At 35.9% G+C, this 26,270-nt stretch overlaps 1 protein-coding gene across 5 annotated transcripts in view; it reads right to left on the bottom strand.

Annotated features, from left to right (window-relative positions):
* nf2a (NF2, moesin-ezrin-radixin like (MERLIN) tumor suppressor a) overlaps nt 1-25,637 on the bottom strand; it is a 41,721-nt gene extending 16,084 nt beyond the window's left edge. Inside the window, exons 1-8 of one of the 5 annotated variants that reach the window (XM_077241675.1) lie at nt 25,485-25,628; nt 24,825-25,198; nt 16,266-16,391; nt 15,216-15,338; nt 6,012-6,095; nt 5,883-5,937; nt 3,241-3,309; nt 2,202-2,284 (exon numbers count right to left, since the gene is read on the bottom strand). In XM_077241675.1, the coding sequence (XP_077097790.1) occupies nt 2,202-2,266 (65 nt within the window). In that variant the 5' untranslated portion in view covers nt 2,267-2,284; nt 3,241-3,309; nt 5,883-5,937; ... (3 more) ...; nt 24,825-25,198; nt 25,485-25,628. Of the gene's footprint in view, nt 1-2,201; nt 2,285-3,240; nt 3,310-5,882; nt 5,938-6,011; nt 6,096-15,215; nt 15,339-16,265; nt 16,392-24,824; nt 25,202-25,484 lie in introns of those variants that run through there. The other 4 variants (XM_077241676.1, XR_013206899.1, XM_077241674.1 and 1 more) reach the window with 4 other exon arrangements.
* Between the last annotated feature and the right edge of the window lie 633 nt (nt 25,638-26,270).

The raw sequence follows: 26,270 nt of genomic DNA, 5'->3' as shown, positions 1-26,270 counted from the left end.
ACTTTTAAACTTGTTTTTAAGATTGCAGTCTTAAAGGGTTAGTTCACCGAAAAATGAAAAAAATTCTCATCAATTTCAATTTCATTAAAATATTTTCATTTGTGTTCTGAAGATGAACAAAAGTCTTATGGGTTTGGAACGACGTCAGGGTGAGCAAATGATGACAAGGTTTTGGTGAACTAACACTTTAATAAAAACCATGTGCATGTGTACATAGACCAACAACAAAATAATTAAACATAATAAATTAAATGATTAAAATACTAAGCAAATAAAAACATTTTATAAAAAAAAAAAAAAAAAAAAATATATATATATATATATATATATATATATACACACACACACAGACAAACAGATGAAAATATGGCAACATTTGTGAATTGCAATATAACCTTGGACAATAAACAACAATAAAGAAATAAAATATAAAATAAAAAAAACAATTTAATTAACTACAAAGTAAAATATATATATACAGGTATATATATACACAGGTATATATATATATATATATATATATATATATTTTTTTTTTTTTTTTTTTAATAAATAAATCAAATAAATGAATAAACAAATGATAAATGATAAAATAAAGACAATTCTCTGCCAAAATGCTAGGGGTTTCTATAAAAGGTTGTCAGGGTGTTGCTAAGGTAGTTGCTAGGATAAGTTCTGGGTTTTTGTGTACTCTTTTTACTCTTATCATGTGAAAAAGCTAGCCAATCATAAGGGAGATAATTTACATATTGTGTATTATTTTCATATTTATATTATAATTTACAAGTCCTAATGATACAATAACAAAATGGCTCAGAGGCCTGAAAATGACACATGAAACTATATAACAACTGTTTTACTACAGAAACCCTGACTAACATTGGACTTCAGGGGAAAAAATAAAAAGCTATCCACATTATTCCTACGCCCCATGACGCTTTGAGCAAATTATGGGTGTAACTTCCGTTAAGCTGTAAACAATCAGTGAAAGACTAGCTCTATGGACGCAATAAAATATATTTTAAACCGTGTACAATGACATTACATTATTCTACTCACCCTTCCACCATTGAACAATAAAAGGACACATTTAAAAATCTAAAAGTATCAACAAGGTACTTTCAACAGACCATGAATAACTCCAAAAGCGTGAATCTTTTAACAGCAAAATCGGACGGTTAAATATCACTGGTAATCTGTATTATGTAACATTTCATTAAAAAAAAAAAAAAAAAGTATTTACTTCTGCATTGCGTGATTCTATGTTAAAGTGATTTCAGTCATTTTGACAGATTGTATCTACCCGTGAAAACAAACCTGGAAAGAGACGTGAGGATTTGGGGCAAAAAAAGAGAGGTTCTTCATGCATTCCAGTGAATTATTAATGGCATAGCCTATATCGTAAATTAAATCGGGAGAACAGACCACAAATGTGCAGTATATGTTGACCTTTTTCATACTATTACAGCGGAATGCAAAAGGCAAAAAGCAAAGAATCATGAGGAAAAGAATTCAGTGACTGAAAAGAGCTCTTGCCATAGAAATTCTTGTTATAACATGTCACGTTAAAATACCAAGCGTTACATTATTCTCATGTTATTCTTAAATAAAACATAAAAGAAAACTGATAGCACATTGAGTAAAACTGACGGATAAGCTTTATTTGTAGGGCAACCTTATGATTTGTAATGATTCGTTTCAGTCTTTTCGAATGGAAATTCCACAAACCGGAAGTGCCCCACATAATTCAAAACGCAGTAAGCTCGACAGGAATAAGGTGGATAAAAGTCAAATTAAGCTGGGTGTATGTGAGAGATAAAACGAGAGTGTAGAATGCGTATTTGTTATGAGCGAGTCAAGAATACACTGGAGTGCTGTCACATGCAATGATAAGGTCTGGAATAACAAAGTGCCCTACATGCATCTAAATGGGCTCTGAAGCAACACAGGAAGTCGGTTTCGTCATTAAGTAGACCAATTAGGGCTTTATTTTTATTTATTTTTGCAGAGCAAGGCTATGCAGAGTTCTGCAAGAAGCAGGCCAGTTTTTCATCTTTTGAGAGTCTAGACTTCCCAAAGTGCAGATCACACAGAAGTGCAATTTTAAAAGGCTTTTGCCATTTCTGTGTTTAAACTGCATCAAGTGAACGTGAACAGTATGTGGGCAAGCTGTGCAAGACTGAGAATATGATGTACAATACCTGGTTCTGCCCCTGTGCTCAGCGTAGCAGACCGTGATTCTCTCCTCCCACATCTCTGCAGTCATCTGGTACAGATTAATAACCTGTGCAAGAGAAAGACACACAGAGATCACTCATCAACTTGAACAAAGACTTTAACTCTCTCATAATAGGATCTTCACAACAGAGCTCTTGGTGCACATCAGACTCTGTTTGACATCAGTATTCATTTTGTTTGTTGGAATGAAAGCAGATTTCCACTTGAAAAGAGGGAAGTGAACAATTATTGACAACAAACATTTAAAGTTTGGGCATTGTAAGATTTTAGTTTTTTGGAAGAAAATTTACCTAAAGTGTCAGTTAAGACATTTATAATGTAATAAAAGATTTATATTTCAAATGAACGCTGTTCCTGAAAAAATTTATAATTAAAAACAAAAAAAAACATTTACCAACCCCAAGTTTTGATCAGCAGTGGCATATAATTATAATGTATTATATAAATTACCAAAGTAAAATAGCTCACATTCTTTGCATCGTTTGCAATGTTTCTGGGGCAGATATTATGATGTTACAGTAAGTTCTGGAATGGTTGTTCGAAGAGACTAAAACAAAAGTTTTTCTCCTACAGAGTCATTCTAGCTTCAGTGGTAAAAGGCTGCCACTAGTATTTATGGTGGAAAACGTGTTGATTTCACAAATATAGCATTTTTTGTGCCAAACAACACAGTGTGGAAAATAAAGCATAAAAAAACCAAGAATTAAAAATAGTGTAAAAAGAGTTAACAGAGCCAAACACAATGGCTAATAGAGCTGAAGGACATTTTCTAATTAAGTGTGACTATTTAAATCCTTCAGACGATTCTGAATGCCAGTGGAGTAAACAAACGCTCTTTCTCAGTACTTACTGACATGCGAGCGGATGCTTCCAGCCAAGAGCTTTCACTACATCTAACGCCCTACGGGAAGCCCGCTGAAGCCTTGCAGGCTCGTTACGAGCTCTGCGAACATAATGAGCGTAATTAGCATGGAGTGACGCCCATCTCAACATCACACTCACTCTCTTTGGTAGCAGCTCCTCTTGGGACAGGAAGCCCGGCTTGTGGACATTAGGGTCGTAATCACCGTACTGCAGAAGCAAGATTACAAATCAAAATACGCTCAATTATGAATATTGAGAGAAGGAAAAACATGAACTCATGCAGTCATGAAAACAGCCATTATATCCACCTGCTCTCACTTAAAGTGAATTGAGTAATATGTAGTTGCCTAAAACATAAAAGCACTTTCAAATCAAAATAAGATGAAATTCAGCTGCGATTTTTTTATGAGGCATTATAGGTAAGATCAGTAGAGGTACTGCTGAGAGAAAGAAAATTACACATTTTATACAGATGTTGCAACTGCATCGACTAGTGGACTTAAATGACGACAAATATTTTCAGGTTATTTAAAAATTTTTTTTATCACACTACCATTTAAAAGTTTGGGGTTAGAAGGTTTCTCTTATGCTCACCAAGGCTGAATTTATTTGATCAAAAATTCAGTTAAAACAGTAATATTGTGAAATATTACAATTTAAAATAACTTTATATTGTATTCATATTTGTTTATTATAATCAATATTTTTATGGAATAATTTTTTTCAGGTTTCTTTGATGAATATAAAGTTCAAAAGAACAGCATTTATTTGAAATAGAAATATTTTGTAACAATGTAAACATCTTTACTGTCACTTGATCAATTTAATGTTCCCTTGCTTAATAAAAGTATTAATTTATTTTTTAAAAAAAGAAAAGAAAAAACCTTACTGACCCCAAACTTTGGAACACTGTGTTTATCCACATTCCTTTCTTTTACCCTCACAAACTTACCAAAAAAAAGTAAACAAAACAAGTTTCCATCTTTCTTTCTTTTTTTTTTGCTGGTTTCCTGCTGGTCTTATCCAAACACAATAATTCATTGTAATGCGTTATACTTTTGGTATCGTGTGAAACTGTTAAGTGTATTTATTGTCTATATGTTTGGTTTGTTCATAAACACAGAAAATTGTCTGTGGTAATCAACACCATGTCACAGATGCAGTACATAAAAATATCTCAGAAAACTCATGTATGACGAGGCATATGAAATGGTCCAAAATAAACGGCGAAGACACAACATTACAGATTGTGGACTGCTGTGCAGAAACTGAGGAACTAGCAGACATGCAGAAACAGAAAAGGCAAGACATTAAAATTCCTCAGTGTCACGCTGGCTTGTCATTTTGCTCCGGACAGATTCATGCTGCTCAGCTGCGATGAGACTGGCATGTGAAAGCATCCTCATTTGAAAGAGTCGGTGTAAATGGTTGCTGTCTAAGCTTCAACTCCTGCATTAAGAACAAGCTTTCTCTTTAAGAGAGAAACTGCTGCAATCTCAGTCTCTCCCCTCAGTTCCACCTTCTCTTCCACTTTTTTTTATTTCTGCCTATGCCTCTTTTTTGATTCTTACTCCCTTTACACCTCTTCTTCCTCTCTGCTCTTGCCTTCTTTAACTTCCTGTCTCTTTGAATAACTCCAAACCTGTACCTGATGGTTTAAAACAGAGACAGAAATCTGGCATACAGCTACTCACATTTCTAAATTGACTGAGCCACATTCAAAGCCGATTAATGCACATCTGTGACTGCACATTCATTAAAATTATAATAATGACACAAGTAGCAGATTACTAGCAGATGTAGAAATAACAAATTCTAAAATTAAAGTACAAGTAATTTTATGTATTGTAATAGCAATTGTTTAAAAACCTAGTATGTATTTAAGTGTATATATATATATATATATATATATATATATATATATATATATATATATATATATATATATATATATATATATAAATTAATACTTCTATCTTACTGTCCCCAAACTTTTGAATGATACTATACTAATTTACTATCTAATTTGATTATTATTTTCTTTTATTCAAAACTTGGACTCAAACCAAAACATCTGGGATGCGTTTCCCAAAAGTATCATAAGCTTAAGTTGATCGTAGAGACCATTGTTGAAATTGTTCTACGATCAACTTAATTGTATGATGCTTTTGGGAAACGCGGCCCTGATTAATTGATTGATCTGGAATAAATGCTAAAACAGATTACGTACAACAGTGGAGTTAAAAACTCAAATAGTAAAACATAACATTTTAATTTAATAAAACAGATTAAATAACATTACGTTGTTCTGTTTTTTGATAAATCTATAATATCAAATAAAGAAAAAACTGATCAGTTGTCCAAAAATCACATACATGACAAACTTTAAATAAAAACAGGCACATTTCTGAGTTTGCAGCACTGCAAAAAGCTTTGAAAAACCATCAAAAGACTTAAGCACACCAGCACAAGGCACAAAAAACAGCTAAACAAACTGTCCTACCATGTGAGGCTTACAAACTCCTTTAACAAAGCAAACAAAAGCTTTAGTAGATTCCCGTCCAGTTTTTAGAGCCATCTAGCGTTCCCTCTGTGTCTGACATGAGTCAGAGAGAAACAGAGTGTGCTTTCTAAATTGGCACAAGGTGAGCGGTGAGCAGTTAGCCGAGGCTTTAGGATAAATCACATGCTCTTGTTGCCCCTGAGCTGTCAATCAAACTGACACCTTCTTAATAAAATGCACTTCTTTCTGTGGGAAGTGTAATGGGATTGATGCCGACCTTGAAGGGACGTCCACGGGAGGTTACGGTTAAGCTCTGACACCTTTCTGCGTGTCTATCAAAGAAAGAAAGTTCAAAAAAAGAAAAAAAAGAAAAGAAAACCACTAGTGTGTTAGAAAGAGCACTGACCTTAGCGTGGACGGCGTAAGAGGCTAACAGCACCGAAGCCTCGGGAGGACAGTATATCTCCTCCTCTAAAATGTTCTTCTTTACCTGCAGGATTTCAGAACAGAGGAAAGAATTTAATTATTATTTATCTCTATAGATTTTGGGGAATTTGTTACCAAGAATTTCATGCAATGCCATCATGATAAATTATGGTGACAATCACCCTAGAACCACTTAACGTTAAGGATCTTTGCCTAGACTTTTCACTACTAATGCTACTGCTAGCACGTATTATAGAACAAAATTAGAGACAAAGTATGTTTTGCAAAAAAGGACCCATATTCAATTGCAATCAAAATTATTCAACCCCAATTGCAAATCTGGTTTATTGGCAAAATAAAAACTTTCGACTGTTTACAATGAACAAATCAAACAACAGTAATTGAAATGGCTCACAATGTTGAAACAAATGTTTCAAGTGGTTTCCCCAAATTCAACTGAAATGCAACTTTTAATGACTTCCACAGTCTCAAAATTATTCAACCCCCTGGAATAGAATCCCTCACAACAGATCAACACATTTGCAAAACAGCAAACAGGTGTTGTCTCAAGCACACCTGATGCAACTAATCAAGGGCTTCATTCGTTGCACCAGGTTTGCTTGAGCTAGAACATGAAATATCTGAACTGGCTAGGTTTGTTGAGTGTCACTTTTGACTGCATTTTAGAAATATGGCTAAATCAAAAGAATGGTCCAAAAAGTTAAGAGAAGATATCATCGCCCTTCCCGAACAAGCAACGGGATACAAAAAGATAGCGAAGGAACTACATGTCCCTAGAGACACCGTTGGAAGCGTACAGGTCGGTAAGTTTACAACTGTGCAGGTCGGTAAGTTGTTTTATGTTTTTAAAGTCTATGCTCTCCAACATTGCATTTATTTTATAAAAATACAGTAAACAACAGTAATATTGTTTAATATTGTGGAACTGTTTTTGGTTTTAATATGTTTAAAATGTAACTTATTCCTGTGATGCAAAGCTGTATTTTCAGCATCATTACACCGGTCTTCAGTGTCACATGATCCTTAAGAAAACATTCTAATATGCTGAATTACTAATATGCTTGAAGTGCTCAAGAAACATTTCTTATTAATATAAATGCTGAAAACTTTGTGCTGCTTTATATTTTTGTGGAAATTGTGATGCACATTTTTAGGACTCTTTGATGAATGGAAAGTTTAAAAGAACAGCATTCATTTGAAATATAAATATTTTGTAACATTATAAATATATTTACGGTCACTTTGAACAATTTAATGCATCCTTGCTGAATAAACGTATTCGTTTTTAATTTAAAAACTATTTGTAAGTAGTATGTTGTATACAGCAAAGTATGGTGGTGGATTTTCAAAGTATGCATCCAAGTATAAATTTCATTTAAATTTAAAATAATACCAAGCAACTTTTAAGGTAAATAATTTAGCTAGATGCTAACTATTACATGGAAACAGAAACAACAAGGCAAAGTGGTCTACGTATATGTCTTTCTCTCTTAAGAACTGTGACCAAACCACAATGTCAGAAACAGATCCCCAAATAGTTAAACTTCCATAGTCAAAGTCTAGATAACTTCAATGCTTTATAGAAAACTGGATATTTTGGCAGGTACTTTCTGAATAAACTGAACAAACAACTCTGTTTTTCAGCTATCCTCTCAACTATCCATTAGTTAGCCGGCAGAGGTTGTCTCCTTCAGGCTCTATGGACTGCAAAGCCCAAATGTCATTTAAAGCTGCAAATACAAAACAAAAGCAGAATATTTCAGGGTCAGTTTTAAGAACTCTAGAAGCAGCAGATGCCTCACGTTACACATTCACTGCTGCAAGGCAGCTGAGTGGAATTCCAAGTAGGGTTGTAGGTAGAAAACTACTCTCGGCCTCAGACGTCATACCCACGGACCGCTGGCTGAAAGTCTGATTCACATGGCACACAAAATGGTAAACACTTCAGAAGCTTTGAAGTCGTCATCTGATTGGTTGAATTGTACAGGATTTCTGAGAAATGTTTGTCGCATTCCTTATCCGTCCGTCTGGAAACAAAGACGCCGTGACGCCAAACCCCCTCATTGAAGAAAGCCGTCATGTTTACAACTGTGAACATTTATCAGGATCAACTAAATGCTGGATTTTCAAAAGTATGTGAAGTTTGCGGCTCCATTGTTGCAGTATACTTGCCAACATTCTTGAATGGATAATTTATTAGATGTATGCCGTTGTGTTACCGGTACGGGACACATACTTTACATTTTTAATCCCCTAAACATGATGCGAAAAAAACAACAACTGTGATTGGTTGCTTTACATATCGGACAGATGTCCTCGTAGGGGATCCTAGGACAATGAAAGCTGCGATGGAGTGAGTCCAGACCTTCTGCCGTCAGTCTGAAGGTCTAGCTACGCGAGGCGACCTGGGATAGGACTGCTCAGAGTCCTAGTGCAGACTCCTAATCCTGGTCATAATTTGAGTATCCATAATTTAGACTGAATTAATAAATAGGATCTATCAGAGTTGCAATTAAAGAAAATAGTCCAACGAGCACACCCGGGCCCTTACGAGAGCAGCCAGAAAAATGGACCGCAACTGGAAGAAAACAAAATTAGAGGTATTTCGGATTTAATGGAAGCAGAGCTCGATTGCTTACAGAGAGGCTTTAAAACTGCTAGATCTGCTTATTTTCCAACCCTATTAAAAGAAAATAAACATAATCCAAGGTATTTATTTGAAAAAGTGGCTACACTAACGAAAAAGAAAGCTTCAAGCTCAGAAGTTTCCAAGAAACACAGCAGTAATGACTTTATGAACTTCTTCACTTATAAGATTGATAATATTAGGGACAAAATTATAACTATGCAACCGTCTACTACAGCATTACATCAGGGAGTGCATTATAGTCTCCCTGAGGTAAAATTTGATTCATTTGTTGCCATAGGAGAGGAAGAATTTTGCAAACTCGTTAATTCATCTAAATCGACAACATGTATGTTAGACCCTATACCGACTAAACTACTGAAAGAGATTGTTCCAGAAGTCATAGATCCTCTTCTTAACATCATTAATTCGTCTTTGTCTCTAGGATACGTACCAAAAACCTATAAGCTGGCTATGATTAAACTGCTTGTTAAAAAAACGCAACTTGATCCTACAGAATTAGTCAATTACAGGCCGATCTCAAATCTACCTTTTCTGTCAAAGATATTAGAAAAGGCAGTATCCTCACATCTGTGTTCCTTTCTTAAAAGAAATGGTATCTGCAAGGATTTCCAGTCAGGATTTAGACCGCACCATAGCACTGAGACAGCTCTCATTAGAGTCACAAATGATTTGCTCTTATCATCCGATCATGGTTGTATCTCTCTATTAGTGTTACTTGATCTTAGTGCTGCATTTGACACCATTGACCACAACATTCTCTTAAATAGACTAGAAAACTATGTTGGCATTAGTGGAATTGCATTAGCATGGTTTAAATCATATTTATCTGACCGCTATCAGTTTGTAGCAGTAAATGAAGAGATGTCTTATCGATCACAAGTTCAGTATGGCGTACCACAAGGCTCAGTACTAGGACCGCTGCTGTTCACTCTGTACATGCTACCTTTAGGAGATATCATTAGGAAACATGGAATTAGCTTTCACTGTTATGCTGATGATACTCAGCTCTATATTTCTTCCAAACCTAACGAAACTCACCAATTCACAAAATTATCGGAATGCATAGTTGATATCAAAAATTGGATGACTAGTAATTTCCTACTACTAAATTCTGAAAAAACAGAGATTCTAATTATTGGACAAAAAACTTCCACACGTAATAACCTAGAATACCGTCTAACACTTGAAGGCGTCAGTTAGGAACCTGGGTGTGCTCTTTGATACCAATCTTTCATTTGAAAGTCACGGGTCTAGTGTCTGTAAAACCGCATTTTTCCATCTTAAAAATATATCTAAATTACGTCATATGCTCTCATTGACAAATGCGGAACAACTAGTTCATGCGTTCATGACATCAAGGCTAGATTATTGTAATGCTCTACTGGGTGGTTGCCCTGCATGCATAATAAACTACAGCTAGTTCAAAACGCAGCCGCTAGAGTTCTTACCAGAACCAGGTAGTACGACCATATTAGCCCGGTTCTGTCAACACTGCATTGGCTCCCTATTAAACATCGTATAAATTTTAAAATATTGCTGATTACTTACAAAGCACTAAATGGTTTAGCTCCCCAGTACTTGAGCGAGCTCTTAACGCATTATAGTCCTTCACGTCTATTCCGATCTCAAAGTTCTGGCCAGTTGATAATACCTAGAATATCTAAATCGACTGCTGGCGGTAGATCCTTTTCCTATTTAGCACCAAAACTTTGGAGCAATCTTCCTAACATTGTCAGTTCAAAGCTGAACTAAAAACACATCTCTTTGACCTAGCATTCACATAACACTCTATAGACTTCTACATTTACATGTACATTTATTCATTTAGCTGACGCTTTTATCCAAAGCGACTTACAATTGCTATGTATGTCAGAGGTCGCACGCCTCTGGAGCAACAAGGGGTTAAGTGTCTTGCTCAAGGACACATTGGTGTCTCACAGTAGATTCGAACCCGGGTCTCTCACACCAAAGGCATGTGTCTTATCCACTGCGCCATCACCACCCATAATAATTCAATAATTCACCACCTTCTATAATTCAATATTAGGCTGCTTAGATTAGGTCAGCCGGAACTGGGAACACTTCCCTTAAATCCTGATGTACTCGTTACATCATAAGAAGAATGGCATCTACGCTAATTTTAGTGTCTTTGTTTATCCCGAGGTTTCCCGCAGCCTGCCGGATCCAGGCCGTTTCCTGATCTGACAAAGGACTTTCTTCTGGACCTGATGACAATGCAGTGCTGAAGTGCCAACTAGCCTCTCCCTATGGAGGATCCCTATACCACTCTACAGATAAAGCGTTGTGGAATTTTTCGGTTCGCGTACCTACCCAAAGTGATAAGATAAAATAAAATTCTGCATCAAAATTTATAGACAAGACAAGTAGTTTGTTTAGGCATAGTTTGTAAGGAATTACAAACCTGCGCACATATATTCAAACGCACATAACTATAGAATCAGTTCTTAATGCACATGTGAACGCCATCAGCGTCTATCACAGGTTCACGTTTAAAGTCTGTTTAGAGAGAACGGTGTCGTCTTAGCGGCCCCTAATTTAATAACAAATGATCATTTAGATGGAAGTGAATCAATCAAAACTAACTTTAGCTGGAAAAAACATTTTTCAAGAACCACTATAAAACCAAACCAATCTCTGTTACCTTAAATTATATGTTTATCTCTGTGAAGCTGCTTTGAAACAATCTACATTGTTAAAAGCGCTATATAAATGAGGATGACTGGCAATTGAAAAAATAAACTTCAAGATTTCAGTAATAGGTTTAGATTTTCTACATCCGAACTGCTTTGAGTGTAGAATTTGCTTGATAAAATAAATAAAACAAAATGCTGAAACATTAAAATAACTAATTTTGAAAAATGTATATTTTGTTAATTAGAAAAAAAAATACAATATATCAAATAAAATAAGTATTTAATAAGTACATGCTGAACTAATTCAAGAAACCTGTGCTGCCTTGCTAGCACTGTAACGACTAATTGATAGACTACTGAATGAATCAAAGAATCAAATTAATTTCTGACTTCATGCTTCATCAAAAGAGAATATTAATAAGGAATGGAAGAATAGACCCCTGACCTTTAAGAATAAATGAAGTGGGTAACAGAAATAAACAAAATGAAAAGAAATAAACAGAAACACTAAATGTTGTTTATGTACACAGTTTATAAATGCATAAATGCGTGTTTTCACCAAAAGGTTAGTATTTAATTTTCAACAATGAACCAGTGCCAAATTCCAAGTAAAATACTCCAGCCTTGCCAAATGGGAGATGGCTGATCACTGTGCTGACCATTAACTGCTTGGCAAAATGAAAAAGGATCTCATTTAATCATAACAGATGCCAAAAAACTAAGTTTAACAACAGGGCCACAATTAGCACAAGGTCGAACTCATTAAAAACCAACAATAAAACAACCAAATGCCTATCTATAAATGAACAGTTTGCTCAAAAACCGTCATTTTTTACATGTTTTTAACAAGACGATAATTACAATAATATCCTGGTTGCTGTTTTGTGGCTGGAAAGTATGCAAGAGTGCCATAAAAGTATCATAACAGGGATCCAAACGACTCACACACTTTATTACGTCTTCATTTTTATATCACTCAACATATGACTTGCTTAACTTTATTGGAAACACTTTAAAACAAGGTTTCATTAGTTAACAAGAAGTAATAATGAACTGCACAGTCTGTATTTCTACAGCATTTATTAATTGATTTATTAATTTCAACATTTACTAATACATTATTAACATCAAAAGGTGTATTTGTTAACATTAGTTAATGCACTGAAGACTAACATTAACAAACAGCTGGATTTTTAAAATATTAACAAATACAGCAACAAATGTATTGTTCATGGTTATTTAATACATTAAAGTTAACTAATGAAATCTTATTGTAAAGTGTTATCATATTATTCACTACTTATTACTTGCCAGAGTAGTGTTTAAAAGTTAGGGATCAAAAGATTTCTTTGAAAGAAATGAATCCTTTATCAATTGAATGCATCCTTGCTGAATAAGTGACGGTTAATAATGTTTCTAATTCAAATAAATGCTGTTCAATTCCTCAAAATCCTGACATAATATGTGCCACAGTTTCAACAAAAATATTAAGTGGTAGTGCAACTGTTTTTAACATTGATAATAAGAGGTTTCTAGAGCATCAAATCAGCATATTACAATGATTTCTGAAAATAGACATTGAAGACTTTTCATTTTCAAATATATTAAAACAGCTATTTTTAATTGTAATAATATTTCACAATATAACTGTTTTTACAGTATTTTTAATCAAATAAATCCACCCTTGGTTAACATGAGACTTCTTTCAAAAAACATTAAATCTTCTATTAATAAGATTAATAATATTCTATAATCCATAACTATAATCCAATAATATAAATACGATTCTTATCATTTTGTAGTTTGATAGCCCCAATCCTCATTCACCTTTGTTGAATTGAAAAGTAGCTAGGATTTTCTTAAAAAAACATCTTCTTTTGTGTTTCACAGAAGCAAGAAAGTAATATGGGTGGAATGACATGAGTAAATAACGACTAAATATTCACTTCCAGGTAAACTATCCCTTTAAGACTTGCATCAAAGTCATCTTATTTCTAAAAGAAAATCATGCATGCTCTTTTATCCGACCCCTGACTATCAGTCTGAAAACAGTCACAAAAGTAGCATGCAACGTGTCAGTGACTGGTCAAAAAGGTTCTGGCTATTATGGTGGTCTTTTCAATCTGCTTTACAAATGTGACAGCACTTTAACAGTGCAGTCTGGGAAGGGTGGCCGTTCCTGATAAGAGCCCATCCAGACGAGCGCTTTTAAACAGGATCTGCACCATCCAAACACGCGGCTCTATCCAAGCCTACATATGAGCTGAGGCTAAAAGAGAACAGACTCACTGTTCTCCAATCTCTTCCCTGAATTCATTAGCATCTTTTGAGAATTCATTAGATTGGTTTTCAGAGTGCATTGCCATCCTGGAGCGGTGCAGCTCAACCTCCCATTACGTGTGAAGATAAGCTACTTACGTTTTCTCAGAATGTTCATATCTTCAACTGGTGCCCTTTGCTATGCATTAAATCCACTGGATTGATACATACAAGCACTGTAAATTGAAGGGCAAATTGCCACAATTAGCATTCGATCACAAGTCGCAATACTGTTGGTAAAAATGAACAGAGTTTTAATGCATGCAAAACAGGTGCTTATTTACCTCCCATGCTGAGCAACCAACCAGCTCAATAAAAATGATTGACAATGTGCTCATAATCAAAAGAGTTATTGCTTAATGTTTTCTGATCACTGAGAAGGAATCTTGGCAGGAAGCCGTATTACGGCGGGAGGTGTTCCCCTGGGCTTATAGAATCTGAGACAGGGGCCCTGATGTGGAGCACACCGATTCCACATGGCTGAACACAATCACACCAAACAATGAAAGAGCGCACTGAACCCGCAGACAGCAGCCCACAATCCTCGCTCACAGAGAACTGCACGAGAAACCAAATACAGGAGCTCAATTCTGCTGCCAAGCCTATTGAAATGAAATGGCTTTTGAGTGTGGGTCAATGACACATCATTACCTGCTGTTGTGTACAAACAATACTTGCAGTCCAACTAGATTACTTATGCACAACACTATGCAGAAATCAAATTAATAATAAATAAATGTTCTGCTCTTGCGTTTGGAGCATGAAGGTAGCCGGGGTTAGGAGTTATGGCCCGTGCACAACAAGAACGATAACTATAACGACAACCATAAAGATATAGTTCTAAATATAAAAGAATAGCAGAGTTCACACACCAAAAACTATAAGGATAACAGCCCAGAGAAACAACATGGCTGGAATCACTTTCAGAAAGTTTTTTTTTTAACAATAAAAACATTGACAGCCAATCAGAATCCATCCTACTTTACAGAGCTCGAGCATTTAACAGAACAGACGACAAAACTGCAACGCGCTTAGAATGACAGAACAATATTGTCCACTGATTTGAATGCTAAAATAGTTATATTTATAGATTTTGGCTATAAAGAAACCGCTCTGTTGTATGTAATTAAGAATGAATGTTAGGGATAGTTCGCCCAAAAATTAAAATTCTGTTATTAATGAATTATCCTCATGTCATTCCAAAGACTTTCGTTCATCTTCGGAACACAAATGAAGATTTTTGATGAAATCTGAGAGATTTCTGTTCCTCCATTGATAGCTACACAACTACCACTTTGACACTGAGTAATTAACGACAGAACTTTAATTTGAGTAAATTTTTGACTAACCCTTTAATTCAAGGAAATTTGCTGAAGCCATGACCTAGCAGTTAACACACATGCGAGTTGAGTCACCTCTTTTTCCATCATATCCTGTCCTCTCTCTCTCTATCCTCCTATCAATAAAAGTGGCAAAATGCCCAAAAAATCCAATTAATTTGATCTGAATTCAGCTAAACCCATCTGAGCCAATGACTCACCTGCAGGAAGAAGAGGTGTTGCGTCAAATCTTGCAAAAGCTCTTCCTCAACGTTCTCTGGGTAAAACTTGGCCAGGAAATGAAACACTATAGGCTCCTCTTTGGGCATATCATGATCCAAAACCTATAACAAAGATAAGTCATGACCAATATTCTGCTGCGCGTTGCATACTTTATATACACCGCCAATAGTAACATGATACCACCATGACTTTGGACATCATGATTCAAATGATAATGTCCTGTCCTTTTTGGACATGTGCCAAAAGTAGTACTCTTTTTTTAGTATTCTTTGAAGTACCGCGAAAAGACCATGGTACATGAATATGTCAAGCCTTTAGTATTGTCATATACCATCTAAAATCCTCACTGTGGAATTATAATGCCATAGTACTTGATTTGTGTTGAGTTGGTTTTCATGAAAGTTTGTTTTAATGTACACTACTTCGAAAGTTTGGGGTCGGTAAGACTTTTTTTGTGTGTCTTATGCTCACCAAGGCATATATTTGATAAAAAATACTGTAAAAATTAAATAAAAAATGATGCTGTGAAATTGTATTACAATTTCAAATAACTGTTTCCTATTTTAAATAATTGATGTAATGTATTCCTGTGATGACAAAGCGTCATTACTCCAGTCTTCAGTCACATGATTCTTCAGAAATCATTCTAATATGCTGATTTGCTGCTCAAGAAACATTTCTTATTATCTATGTTGAAAACAGTTGTACTGCTCACTATTAATTTGGAACTTGTGATACGCGTTTTTTTCTTCTTCTTCAAGTTTCTTTGATGAACAGAAAGTTGAAAAGAACCGCATTTATTTGAACTCGAAATGTTGTAACAATGTTAACGTCTTTATGATCTTAATGACCCCAAACTTTTGAACTGTAGTGTATATCATTACTCAGTGCAATTCAGAACTGTCAAATACTTTCAAAAGCCTAAATGAAGTAAATCAGAATATCATGAGCTATGATAAAAAAAGAATAGCATTTATCCGACTGCCACTATTTTGAAAGAGAAGGAAAGTTTAACATGAGTGTTTTACCTTCTTGTCCATTTTCAGCCATGCCACAGTGTCTTTGACGTCATACCGCAGACCAAAAAACCATGTCTCCCTGAGTCCCAGTGTCCGACACACAAGTTCAAACAGATCCTTTCCTTTCCACTTCAGCTGCCCAAACAAGATTACAAAAAGGATTAGTAAGAAGTGCATGTTAAACTACAGGTTGAATTTAAACTAATTTAAAGACCCATTACTGTGTCATAATTTTTGTTTAGTTGAGCTGGGACATATACACATTGAACAATTTAAGGTACAATATGTAAGATTTTTGTAATAAAATATCCAAAAATCACTTGCACAGTGTGATATATTTCCTACAATTGTTTACTTACAATATCCCAAAAGTTCCCAAAGATTTTTTCATTCAGAGAAAAATAATGGCTCATCCCTGGTCATTGTCACCTGTCAATGATGTAATATCTGCATTATCCCTGGTTTCCGCTCGTACTGCCATAGTAACCATGGTGACAGACGTGGACAACTGCGTTGCGTCTAGCGGCACGCTCACGTTGTTTCGTTCAAACATAATGGACCATGGCAAGCAGAATTTGGGACAAAAGGAGAACTAAAATGAGGATCAATATCAGTGTGGCGTTTTCGAGATGCCGAGAGCTCCACATCCGTGACAAACTTCAACTTGACAGAGTCGAAGTCTCTCTTGCATGTACTTTATTAGACAGGTGAGCAAATGTACATAAAACTAATCAATGTTATATTGCTCAACATAATGAAATTCTAGAATATGATCAGTATGTTATTCTAATGTTGATCTAGCTTACTGCTAGTCTCATACAGCCAACAAACTAACACATAGAATAACATAACTTTCAACACACTCAAATGCAGTTTAGTGTGATAGTGTAATGTTAGACCAAATGAAACAGCGCTACGTTACCACTAGGGGTGTCACGATTCTCCAAATCCTCGATTCGATTACATTTTCGATTCTAAGGTCACGGTTCGATTCGATTCTCGATTTTTACTCTTTTTTTTTTTTAAGCACAGGTTGCTGTTGCTCCTAAAAAGCTGAAATCAGTTCATCGCGATCTCACACATCTCTGTTATTATCAATGAAGCTGACTGCACAATGAATCTTTCATAATATATAGCCTACACTTTGTTTGTTATAATTAGAGGATTTGCCAGCTTGCAGAATTCAGCACTGAACAAAAAGTCCGTTTTGAGCGGTGAGGAGTCTAGCTAAATCGCTCAACGCTGCAAACATGTTTTAAATAGAAACTCTGGCCTGTAAATAGTTTCTATTTTGTTTTAGTTTTACTTGTTGCTTTTCTGCAACAGATAAATAAAAATGTATTAGTTTTATATATAGCTATTTCTAGTTTGCGGGAGTCCCGCGAATCATTTTATTCTCCCGCACACACAGAGTGAGTGCATTATCGCCCGCGCTCGCACTCGGCCATCAAATCTAGTCCCGCGCCGCACTCTATTGCGTTGGGAGTGCACGTCTGTAGATCAAGAGCCCGGCCCGAGGGTAGAGGATAGTGACGGGAAATATCGTCCCGGGTCGGGCCAAGTTCAGGCTCGGGGCCTCGGGCATAGAATCTAAGTTAGACGACACAGCCTTTCAAAACGTGTGTTTTTTTTCCGCGCCGTGATGAGTCGTTCATGAACGATCCGTTCATTGCCTCTGTCACGCGACAAATGAACAAAAGACTCGGAAGGTCGAGTAATTATTGTTCCCTGTAAATTATTTTTGACTGCATTATAATGATTTCTTAATTCAGAATATGATCAAGATTGCGTAGGTGGATGTGTTCGGGGAATTTGCCTGTTAAAAGTATAACATTTAAAGCCCCTGAAATGACTAGAAAAAAGATTAGTTAATTTTGATGAACGAAATTGAACAATAGAGTCAGTAAAACTTTCCATCACGGCCGCGACATGGGGCGTGGCAGCATCGACGATTCCATTTTTTATTTCGATTTTTGAGATTGTGAATTAATTTCGATCGATTTCGATTTAAAATCGAAATCGTGACACCCTTAGTTACCACACAAGTTTAATTTGTCTAATAAACTGACCTGTGTGAGTAGTAATTCTGCACTTGCAGGTAGTTCAGTAGAATGAATTGTCCTTATTCCTTTATATCCGCGGGACTCGCATGTGGCACTAATATCTCTTATTAGCAATCGCGCCCTGCTTCCACAGTAGAGTGCGGATCGGGCCGAATTTTTTTGTCCGAGCCCGGCCCGCGTCCGACAGAGCAGTAACCGAACCCGACCCGAGCCCGACAGGCATAAAGAGATTTATGTCCGAGCCCGACCGAGACCGACAGTTAAAATCCCATTTTTTTTCTCATACTAATGACACATGTGTGTTTGTTTGTGTGGAAAGCCTGCTTTTATTAAGCAACTGTAGGAAGACATTCGGAAAAGTCAGCAGGATGAGTGCATCAGCGCGCACGGAGAAACAAGCGCACTTAACGCAGGCGCGCATGCACGTGTTTCGTTGTCACGGCTACATAAACAAATTTCCGCACACAGGAAGACAGGTGTTATGGTAATATTTTACATGTATTTTAATCACAAAAACGAACGTTTGCATCAGGCACATTGGCTACCAACATAATAAGCTGTTTTAAATTTAAAATGTTCAATGCCATATCGCGCTGATGTGACCGAGCCCGACCCGAACCCGAACATAATTTCTAAATATCTGTCCGGACCCGGCCCGTCGGGTACCGACGGGTCCCGTCGGGCTCGGGTCGGGTATCCATCCTCTATTCCCCAGTCATGTTAAAAACATCAATGTATTCACTCATCCATAAACATTATTAGATCCATCGGCAAGAAGACAAGTTCCATAATTCCGCTTAATCGTCCTTAATCAACCTACGCCTTTGTTATTGTAGAGGTTAGCGACCGCTAGCGGCGAGAAAAATTACATATTGTAGCTTTAATCCCAAATTTTACATTTCAAAAAGCCTAAGTGAAAAAACTTTAACTCTCTTAAGGAACAGACTAATCGAATTCAGACTGACCACAAATCTGAACAGCTCCAGGATAATGAACAATGACATTCCCTGAAAAACCTAATTTCCACAAACCATGTGGACACAAAGCAGAGAAATGAGTCTGGGCATCATTACAAAGTGCTGTCAGCAAGCGCATTCACTCATTTTCGGACATATCAGTTCATCTTTTATCAGGACTACTGTCAGGAGGCCAGAAAAAAAATTACCATATCCAATATGTGACAAACTGAAGATGCATATCAGTTGTTTATTATTCATTAAAATTACTATTATTGTTTTGTGCATACTGACTGTGTACTTGCACAGAATCAATAAAAGGAACATCAAAACATTCATTATTACTACCAAAAGTACCTGCATAAGGCTGCATGTTTATCAGTCATTTTATTGGTTAGATGGATTGGACAGAGAAAAGAAAGTGACATTGGAAATAGCTGTCCATTTAATAACTTTGGATATCAGAATGCAATCTGCAGGAGTATATTAGCAGAATAACAATTCAAAAACTCATCTTGTGAGAATAATTCTCTTGTGTAAGCATCTGTGCTCGATTAGCCTTGTCATTAGTAGGATTCAGCGTCATCTGGACGCAGCTGAGCTAGATGTTAGTGTCTTGTGAACAATACACTTGCCACTTTTGCCACCTTGAATGATTAAAGTTATGACAGAGGACAGAAACTTGCTGTTATAAGTACTGACAACCTCCACAGTCTTGCAAACATCATCAAACACTGCAAACTGTATTAGCATAACAGGGACAGGTGCTTTTCAAGGTGCGGTTTCATCTTGCCTAATGTTTATGTATGAGAACATATGACAATATGCTGCCATCCACAGTCTAAGCAATTAAATTTGCTGAATCTTCTCCTCTAGGAAGCAGACGTGCTGCCTTCAAGGATGACCAAACATTCACGGAGAAATGAGGGGTTCGCTTACGGTCCTAAATATTCAGAAGAGAAGTTATGTGGCTTTTTAGGCTGAAAAAAGTACTGGAAACTTGACAGCGTAACAGCACAAGAAAGAGAAAAAGCAGTAATCTCAAAGTCAAATTCTGTCTGTGTCCAATATTGAGCCCCATGCTTTTACCTCAAATCAGATTTTATTGATTGGACTACACCCAAGACCATCTTTCTTCTTATACGACACAAGATTAGATGACATCAGCACATGTAATACCAGTCCAGTATCAGAGATGCAGTAAAATAAATATTAGCCTAAAGCACAAATAAAAATGCAGATGATGTGTTTAGTATTGCGAATAGAAAATATGCAGGCATTCTGTACTTCTAATAAGTTGCATGACAATGCTTAAACTGAAACCCATTGAAATATTTGAAATGCCTTCAGGTGACCATCTGAATGGAATCTGTTGTGCATTCTAACACTTCATTTTCACTTTAATGCTAAGAAAACATTGAAGAGCTAAAAAAATCTAATAAAACTGACTTTATGGTTTTTCCTCTAGTTTCAGGATTTTGGCTATATGTTATTCCTAAGTGTTTGGGGACCTTTTTCTGTCACTGTGAAAATTATATCCATTACTATATGTCACAAAGGTTCTAAAAAAAAAAAAAATCATGAATTGTGGTTAAGCAAACCCTGTAGATGACTTCAGTGCTGGGCTATTATCAGCTATGAATGATAAGCAATACAATCTCAAGGTCTGAGGAGAGAAAAAGAGCGAAAGACTATAAGAGAAAAGGATTTTGTTTTCTAAATCCATGCTGCCACCAAGTGGTGTTGTTTATGAAATACAAAGGTGCACCAAAATAGAATCTTAATTTTGCTGAAATCAGATGCAATGGTCCACATTTTAAAATTTTGACCTTTAAAATGAATATTCTGGGTTAAATATTACTAGATCTGAATTTGCTCTAAATGCTGATGATTACCACAGAAAATAATTTAAATTCACCCCTTAAGTTTATAAAAATACATGTTCAATATTCCACTTATATTGGAAGTCGATGGAGCTAAATGTTTGAACAGTTTTTGAAAGTATACCAAGGCTTAAACATTATACATTTTAAAGTTAAATCAAATATATTGATGTAGTCATGATTTAGTAAAAGCGGTCACAAAACCACCAAAAAATACTATAAAATTGTTTACACGGAGCAAATTCCACTCGCATGAATGTAACAAATTTCAATGTTAATCTGCATAAAACAGTATTGCTACTGCTAAAAGGATTTAGACAATTTCACTCAAATAAAACTTTTGTTCAAAATAATTAAGATAAAACTCTGTCACTGTTTGTGGTGAGCTTGAACCTGTAATATTTAACCTATCTATCAATATGACAAAAAAATTGTCTAATGAATATGTCAACCAGAACAGCTACATCTTGCTCCCTTAATTCTAACTATACATTTAGTTTTGTGTCTAAAGCCACTTTGTAGTACATATATGCCCCCTTATCGGTATATGACAACAGCCCCATGATCCCTCAGAACCTCACTGCCACTAAGGGAAATACTGTTAATGAGTGTGAAAGATCAAAAAAGAGTGAGAGGCAGGCAAACACAGGCACAGGGCCTTGTAGAGTGGGACCATCGTGCCTCATTGGACATTAACTTACGGTACCCGTCTGTCTCGCAGTTCTCTTACCACCATCTGTTTTCCCTTAATTCAAAAACACTCTCTTGTGATGTTGTGTGTAAAAATAGGGCATCTTCCTGCAAGAAACTGCAAATGAAGTGCAGCTCCACAGAAAAACCCTCTATATGCCTGCAGAACTCCCACCGGATTCACAGTTTGTAGAAAACACCTTTATATGTGGGAATGAGGATTACTGCGATACATGATGCTGCTTGCTATGTATGTTTGTTTTAGTTTTTTCCATTGAGTATCATGAGTGTTTTTTGAAAAGTTTTTGAGATTATTTTTAAAGAAATATTATTTTCACAAACACAAAAGGAGATGTTAGGCAGAATGTTCAAGCTTCTGTTTTCCACACAAGAAAAGTGAATGGTGTTTTATACAGCCAAGCTCCAAAAAGGACAGTAAAAGTGGTCTATATAACATGTGCACTATATTTCTAGCCTCCTGATAAATTTGTTTGTTTTTCTTCACACAAAGCTAAGTTGTTGTACATGGATAATCTTCACATCAAAGTACTCATATCTCATTTACAGCAAAAAAAATTATATGCAGTTGTCAAGAACTAAAACCTGACTTGTACACTGTATTAAAGGTATGCATTTTATAGGTTTATGCTAGAGCTGCACAATTATGGACAAATTGAGAAATTTTTTTGTTTAAAATAGGGATCGCGACTCACAACCATTCTGAATAGACAACAAAAAAATTGTGTAATTGAAAGAGAGGTTGACAATGTTAAAGCTACACTGTGTGATTTTTACCCCCATCTAGCGGTGAAAAGGTATATGACCATCCAGTGAATATTAGTTTCTGTTCCTCTCAATTCCGATTTCGTTTTAACTCCTACGGTGGCCAATGTAGTCCAAGATTGGAATGCAGCATTTCAACTGCATTATCACATTAGGCTACATTAATTGTGTATAAAGTAAAATAAATGAAAAATAACTAAAATTTAAAGTGCCTACATATAACTTGTAGCCTACAAATTATAGCGCCATTAAAATATTAATCACATGTTATCCGTCATAGAACACGGATTTATGTTACAAGGTAAACAATACTTTTCATCATTGACGCGAGGAAACCTATCCTAGATGTCGTTCTAGCGTTATGCACAGCACACCATGATATAATTAGCCAAGCAACTTCCAATATACACAAACAGGCTTAATTAACGTTACCTGTCGAGAAGAAAGCAGGCAATGTCGGCATCCTTTTTAAAATCGTTGCTCGTCATGAGCTCTTTCCATCTTGGAAAGGCCACTCCAATATTTACTTTTGTCTTGTTGATTTGCCTGTTGCGTTGCCGTCTTAATTCTCTTTTTCGCTTCCTTGGGAACTCTGATACGTATCCTCGAGAATAAGAGTGATCCTCCATCAGCAACAGACTTTCAAAAAGGCTTTCAGGTTTTTATATATCAGTCTCAAGCAATCCCCCTCTTGAGATTCGACACGGTGCCATCGAGTGTTAAAACGCGAAAGGCGAAGCTTGAATTAACGGGTATGTCCCTCTTTGGCTAATGTACTTTCAAGATGGAGGGGCAACATGGCGACCGACATTAGAACCCCCCACCCGTATGTATTTTCAATGGCATATTATACACTCACGAGAATACTTTATTACTTGAACGAAGTAAATATACATTAATGAGCACATATATTTTTGAAAGAACTAAGTGTTTTTAGCTAAGAATAAACTAAAAAAGTTACACAGTGTAGCTTTAATTGCTGCAGTCTAATTTTAAAAAAAATAATTAATTTGATAAATTTTTTTATATGTTTAAATGAATGATTCAATGACTCACTCATAAAGACTTCACTTGTTTCATTACAGTGCTGCATTTAAGTCCAATTTTTAATGGAACACACAAAACTATAGATCACTTGGAATCTGCTATGGAGATGATTTATTATTTACATTTTTTTTCCTTATGAATTTGTTTACGCACCATTCTATAGGCCTGAGTGTATGCTTGAGCTTTTGGAGAAAAAAAATGACATAAAGAGGATAATACAATAAACTAAAACTGTCTACAAAACAGTAGACTTACGGTGCTGCATGTATGTGGTCATCAAATTAACCTCCATAATATTATGTACACTAGAGTTGGGTGGGGCGCGATCTGCTGTGATATCACAATCATGTTGCATTGTGGTCTGTGGATCAGCCTGAAGTGTACATATTTAGTGGACTCGCTCCCTAAAGTAAAATCAAAGGGTCAAGGGTCTGTCCAGTTAAACTTCCCTCTCCAACTTGACGAATTTGAACACATTTCACTCATGGAAGTTCACGAGTGCATGTTTAAAAGTAGAGTTGAACGCAGCCTAGGATGAATCAGCGTTTTTGAACGAATCTCTTGAATGATTGATTCAATGACACAATCTTGATACAATGTTTACTTCAAGCCTCAAGTTATTTTCAAACGGTGATTTACTTTTATGTGGCTTTTTCAATAGCTTGGTGATATAAACCATCATCCCACGTTTGCTGTGTGCAAGCTCTAGCTTGTAGATTCTCATGTATTCACAAAAAAAAAGAAATGAACACAGGATCTGAATGACATGAGGGAGTAAATGACAAGAATTTCCATTTTGGGAATTGCTATTCCTTAAGGCCACTGAACGGTCTCTCCATTCAAACAAAAAGCTGCTAGAGCATGCAGGAATGTCTTAAGGCAGCTGCGCTGGAGGAACAGGTCAGGTTGAGTGACTTGCTCAAAGGCACAACAGTGAGCCGGGACGTCAAAATAACGACAGCCTAGTGCCTTTCCTACGCTATATGCTTACATGCCCCCTGGTTACTGATGAGAAGCATTGATGAATGTGAATGCACTCTACAACAGCTTGAACTTAATTCTGTCAATTCAGGGAGCTTCACCACCACATAAAAACAAGCATTTATACAAACATCACATTCAAACAAAATGCTCCAAGCCACTTACCTCGCAGCTAAACTCCAAGTCAGCATCCATTGTAACAATTGTGACGTTGAAGTTTTTGACTTGTTTCCTCCAGAGGGAATTGAGTCCCATTTTTGATGCAAGGACACTTGCCATAATAGCTGCTTAACTTCCCACCTCTTTAGAAACAACATAAACCTGTTGACTAACTATATCTGAAGCATAGCCTATGATGGAACGCATTAAGAGTTGACCTCTCGTTGAAAGCTTCAACCTAGCATTACTGGCAAATGTAACAATAAATGTGATTAAAGTGCATGTCTAAAGGCAGGATGTTGACAAACCACCTGCATTAACTGTTAACTAGCAACTGGGCACATACTATCCCTTTGACTTCCTCTAAAGCGCCATTAAGCCTGCAAGAAGATACAAGGAAAAGAGAATAGCATAAGTTTACATTCGCTAGTAATATACTGCATGTGCAATAACAATAGACAAAAGAAGCCAATTTTAAACTACAATACGCGTGATGTAAGATGACAGATAACTGAGAACAAACTTTTTACAATACTTTACAACATTTGACGTACTCATTAACGCGTGTTTATGCTAATCTATGGTTTCATGCCTCGTTGTTTTGTTTTGTTATGAGTGTTTTTGACGGAATTGGACGGACAGCTCGTAAACCGGTTGATAACTCACCTGTCGAGCCGTACACACAGCTGAATTCCTGTGGTGTGTGAGTGTGATTCACGTCCGTTTAAACACATGACACACAAACAAACACCACCACTGGTTTGACTCTTTTGGGCCAAAAAAAACTGCAGCTGAAACTTCGCTTGCGCGTGCGCGTGCGCGTGCACGAGGAAGGACATGCGCAAAAGTGCGCGTCATTGAGGTAGTTAAGAGTTTGTTTTTGTTTTTTGTCAGGAGATAATACCACAGACAGGGATAATACATCGCACAATACCCCAATTATTAAATAATTAAAGCACTTCCTGTCATTTATTTCCAAAAAGTAAAACTAAGATATTATTTTGGACATACTGTAAATGCTAAGAATATTGTACATCACTTGTACATTTAGAGTAAAATCTTAACATAAAACGATTATTAATCACCCTTTAAATTGTTTACTAATTTATACATTTATTACTTTTTAATTGTTATTTATAAATATGTCGTTAGTATTTATTATTCAAATCAAAGTATGAATGTAAATATAATATATGCTACTAAGTATCTAGATTTTCAGATTAAATATAAATCTATGTTCAGTTTTATTTTAAATGTTAAATTCAAATGAAGGAAAAGTAAATTAAAAAAATAAAAATAAACTAAGCTACTAAGTATCTAGATTTTCAGATTAAATATAAATCTATGTTCAGTTTTATTTTAAATGTTAAATTCAAATGAAGGAAAAAAAATAAAAAAATAAAATAAAATAGATTGGTTACTTTAAATCTGATGTCCTTTACTAAAGTATGC

Source organism: Siphateles boraxobius, unplaced genomic scaffold (assembly GCF_051911475.1).
Source record: "Siphateles boraxobius isolate OS27281-9 unplaced genomic scaffold, OSU_SipBor_1 24, whole genome shotgun sequence".
Lineage (NCBI taxonomy): Eukaryota > Metazoa > Chordata > Actinopteri > Cypriniformes > Leuciscidae > Siphateles > Siphateles boraxobius.
Note: the sequence above shows the minus strand (reverse complement) of the source record. Positions and strands in the feature narration are given on the sequence as shown.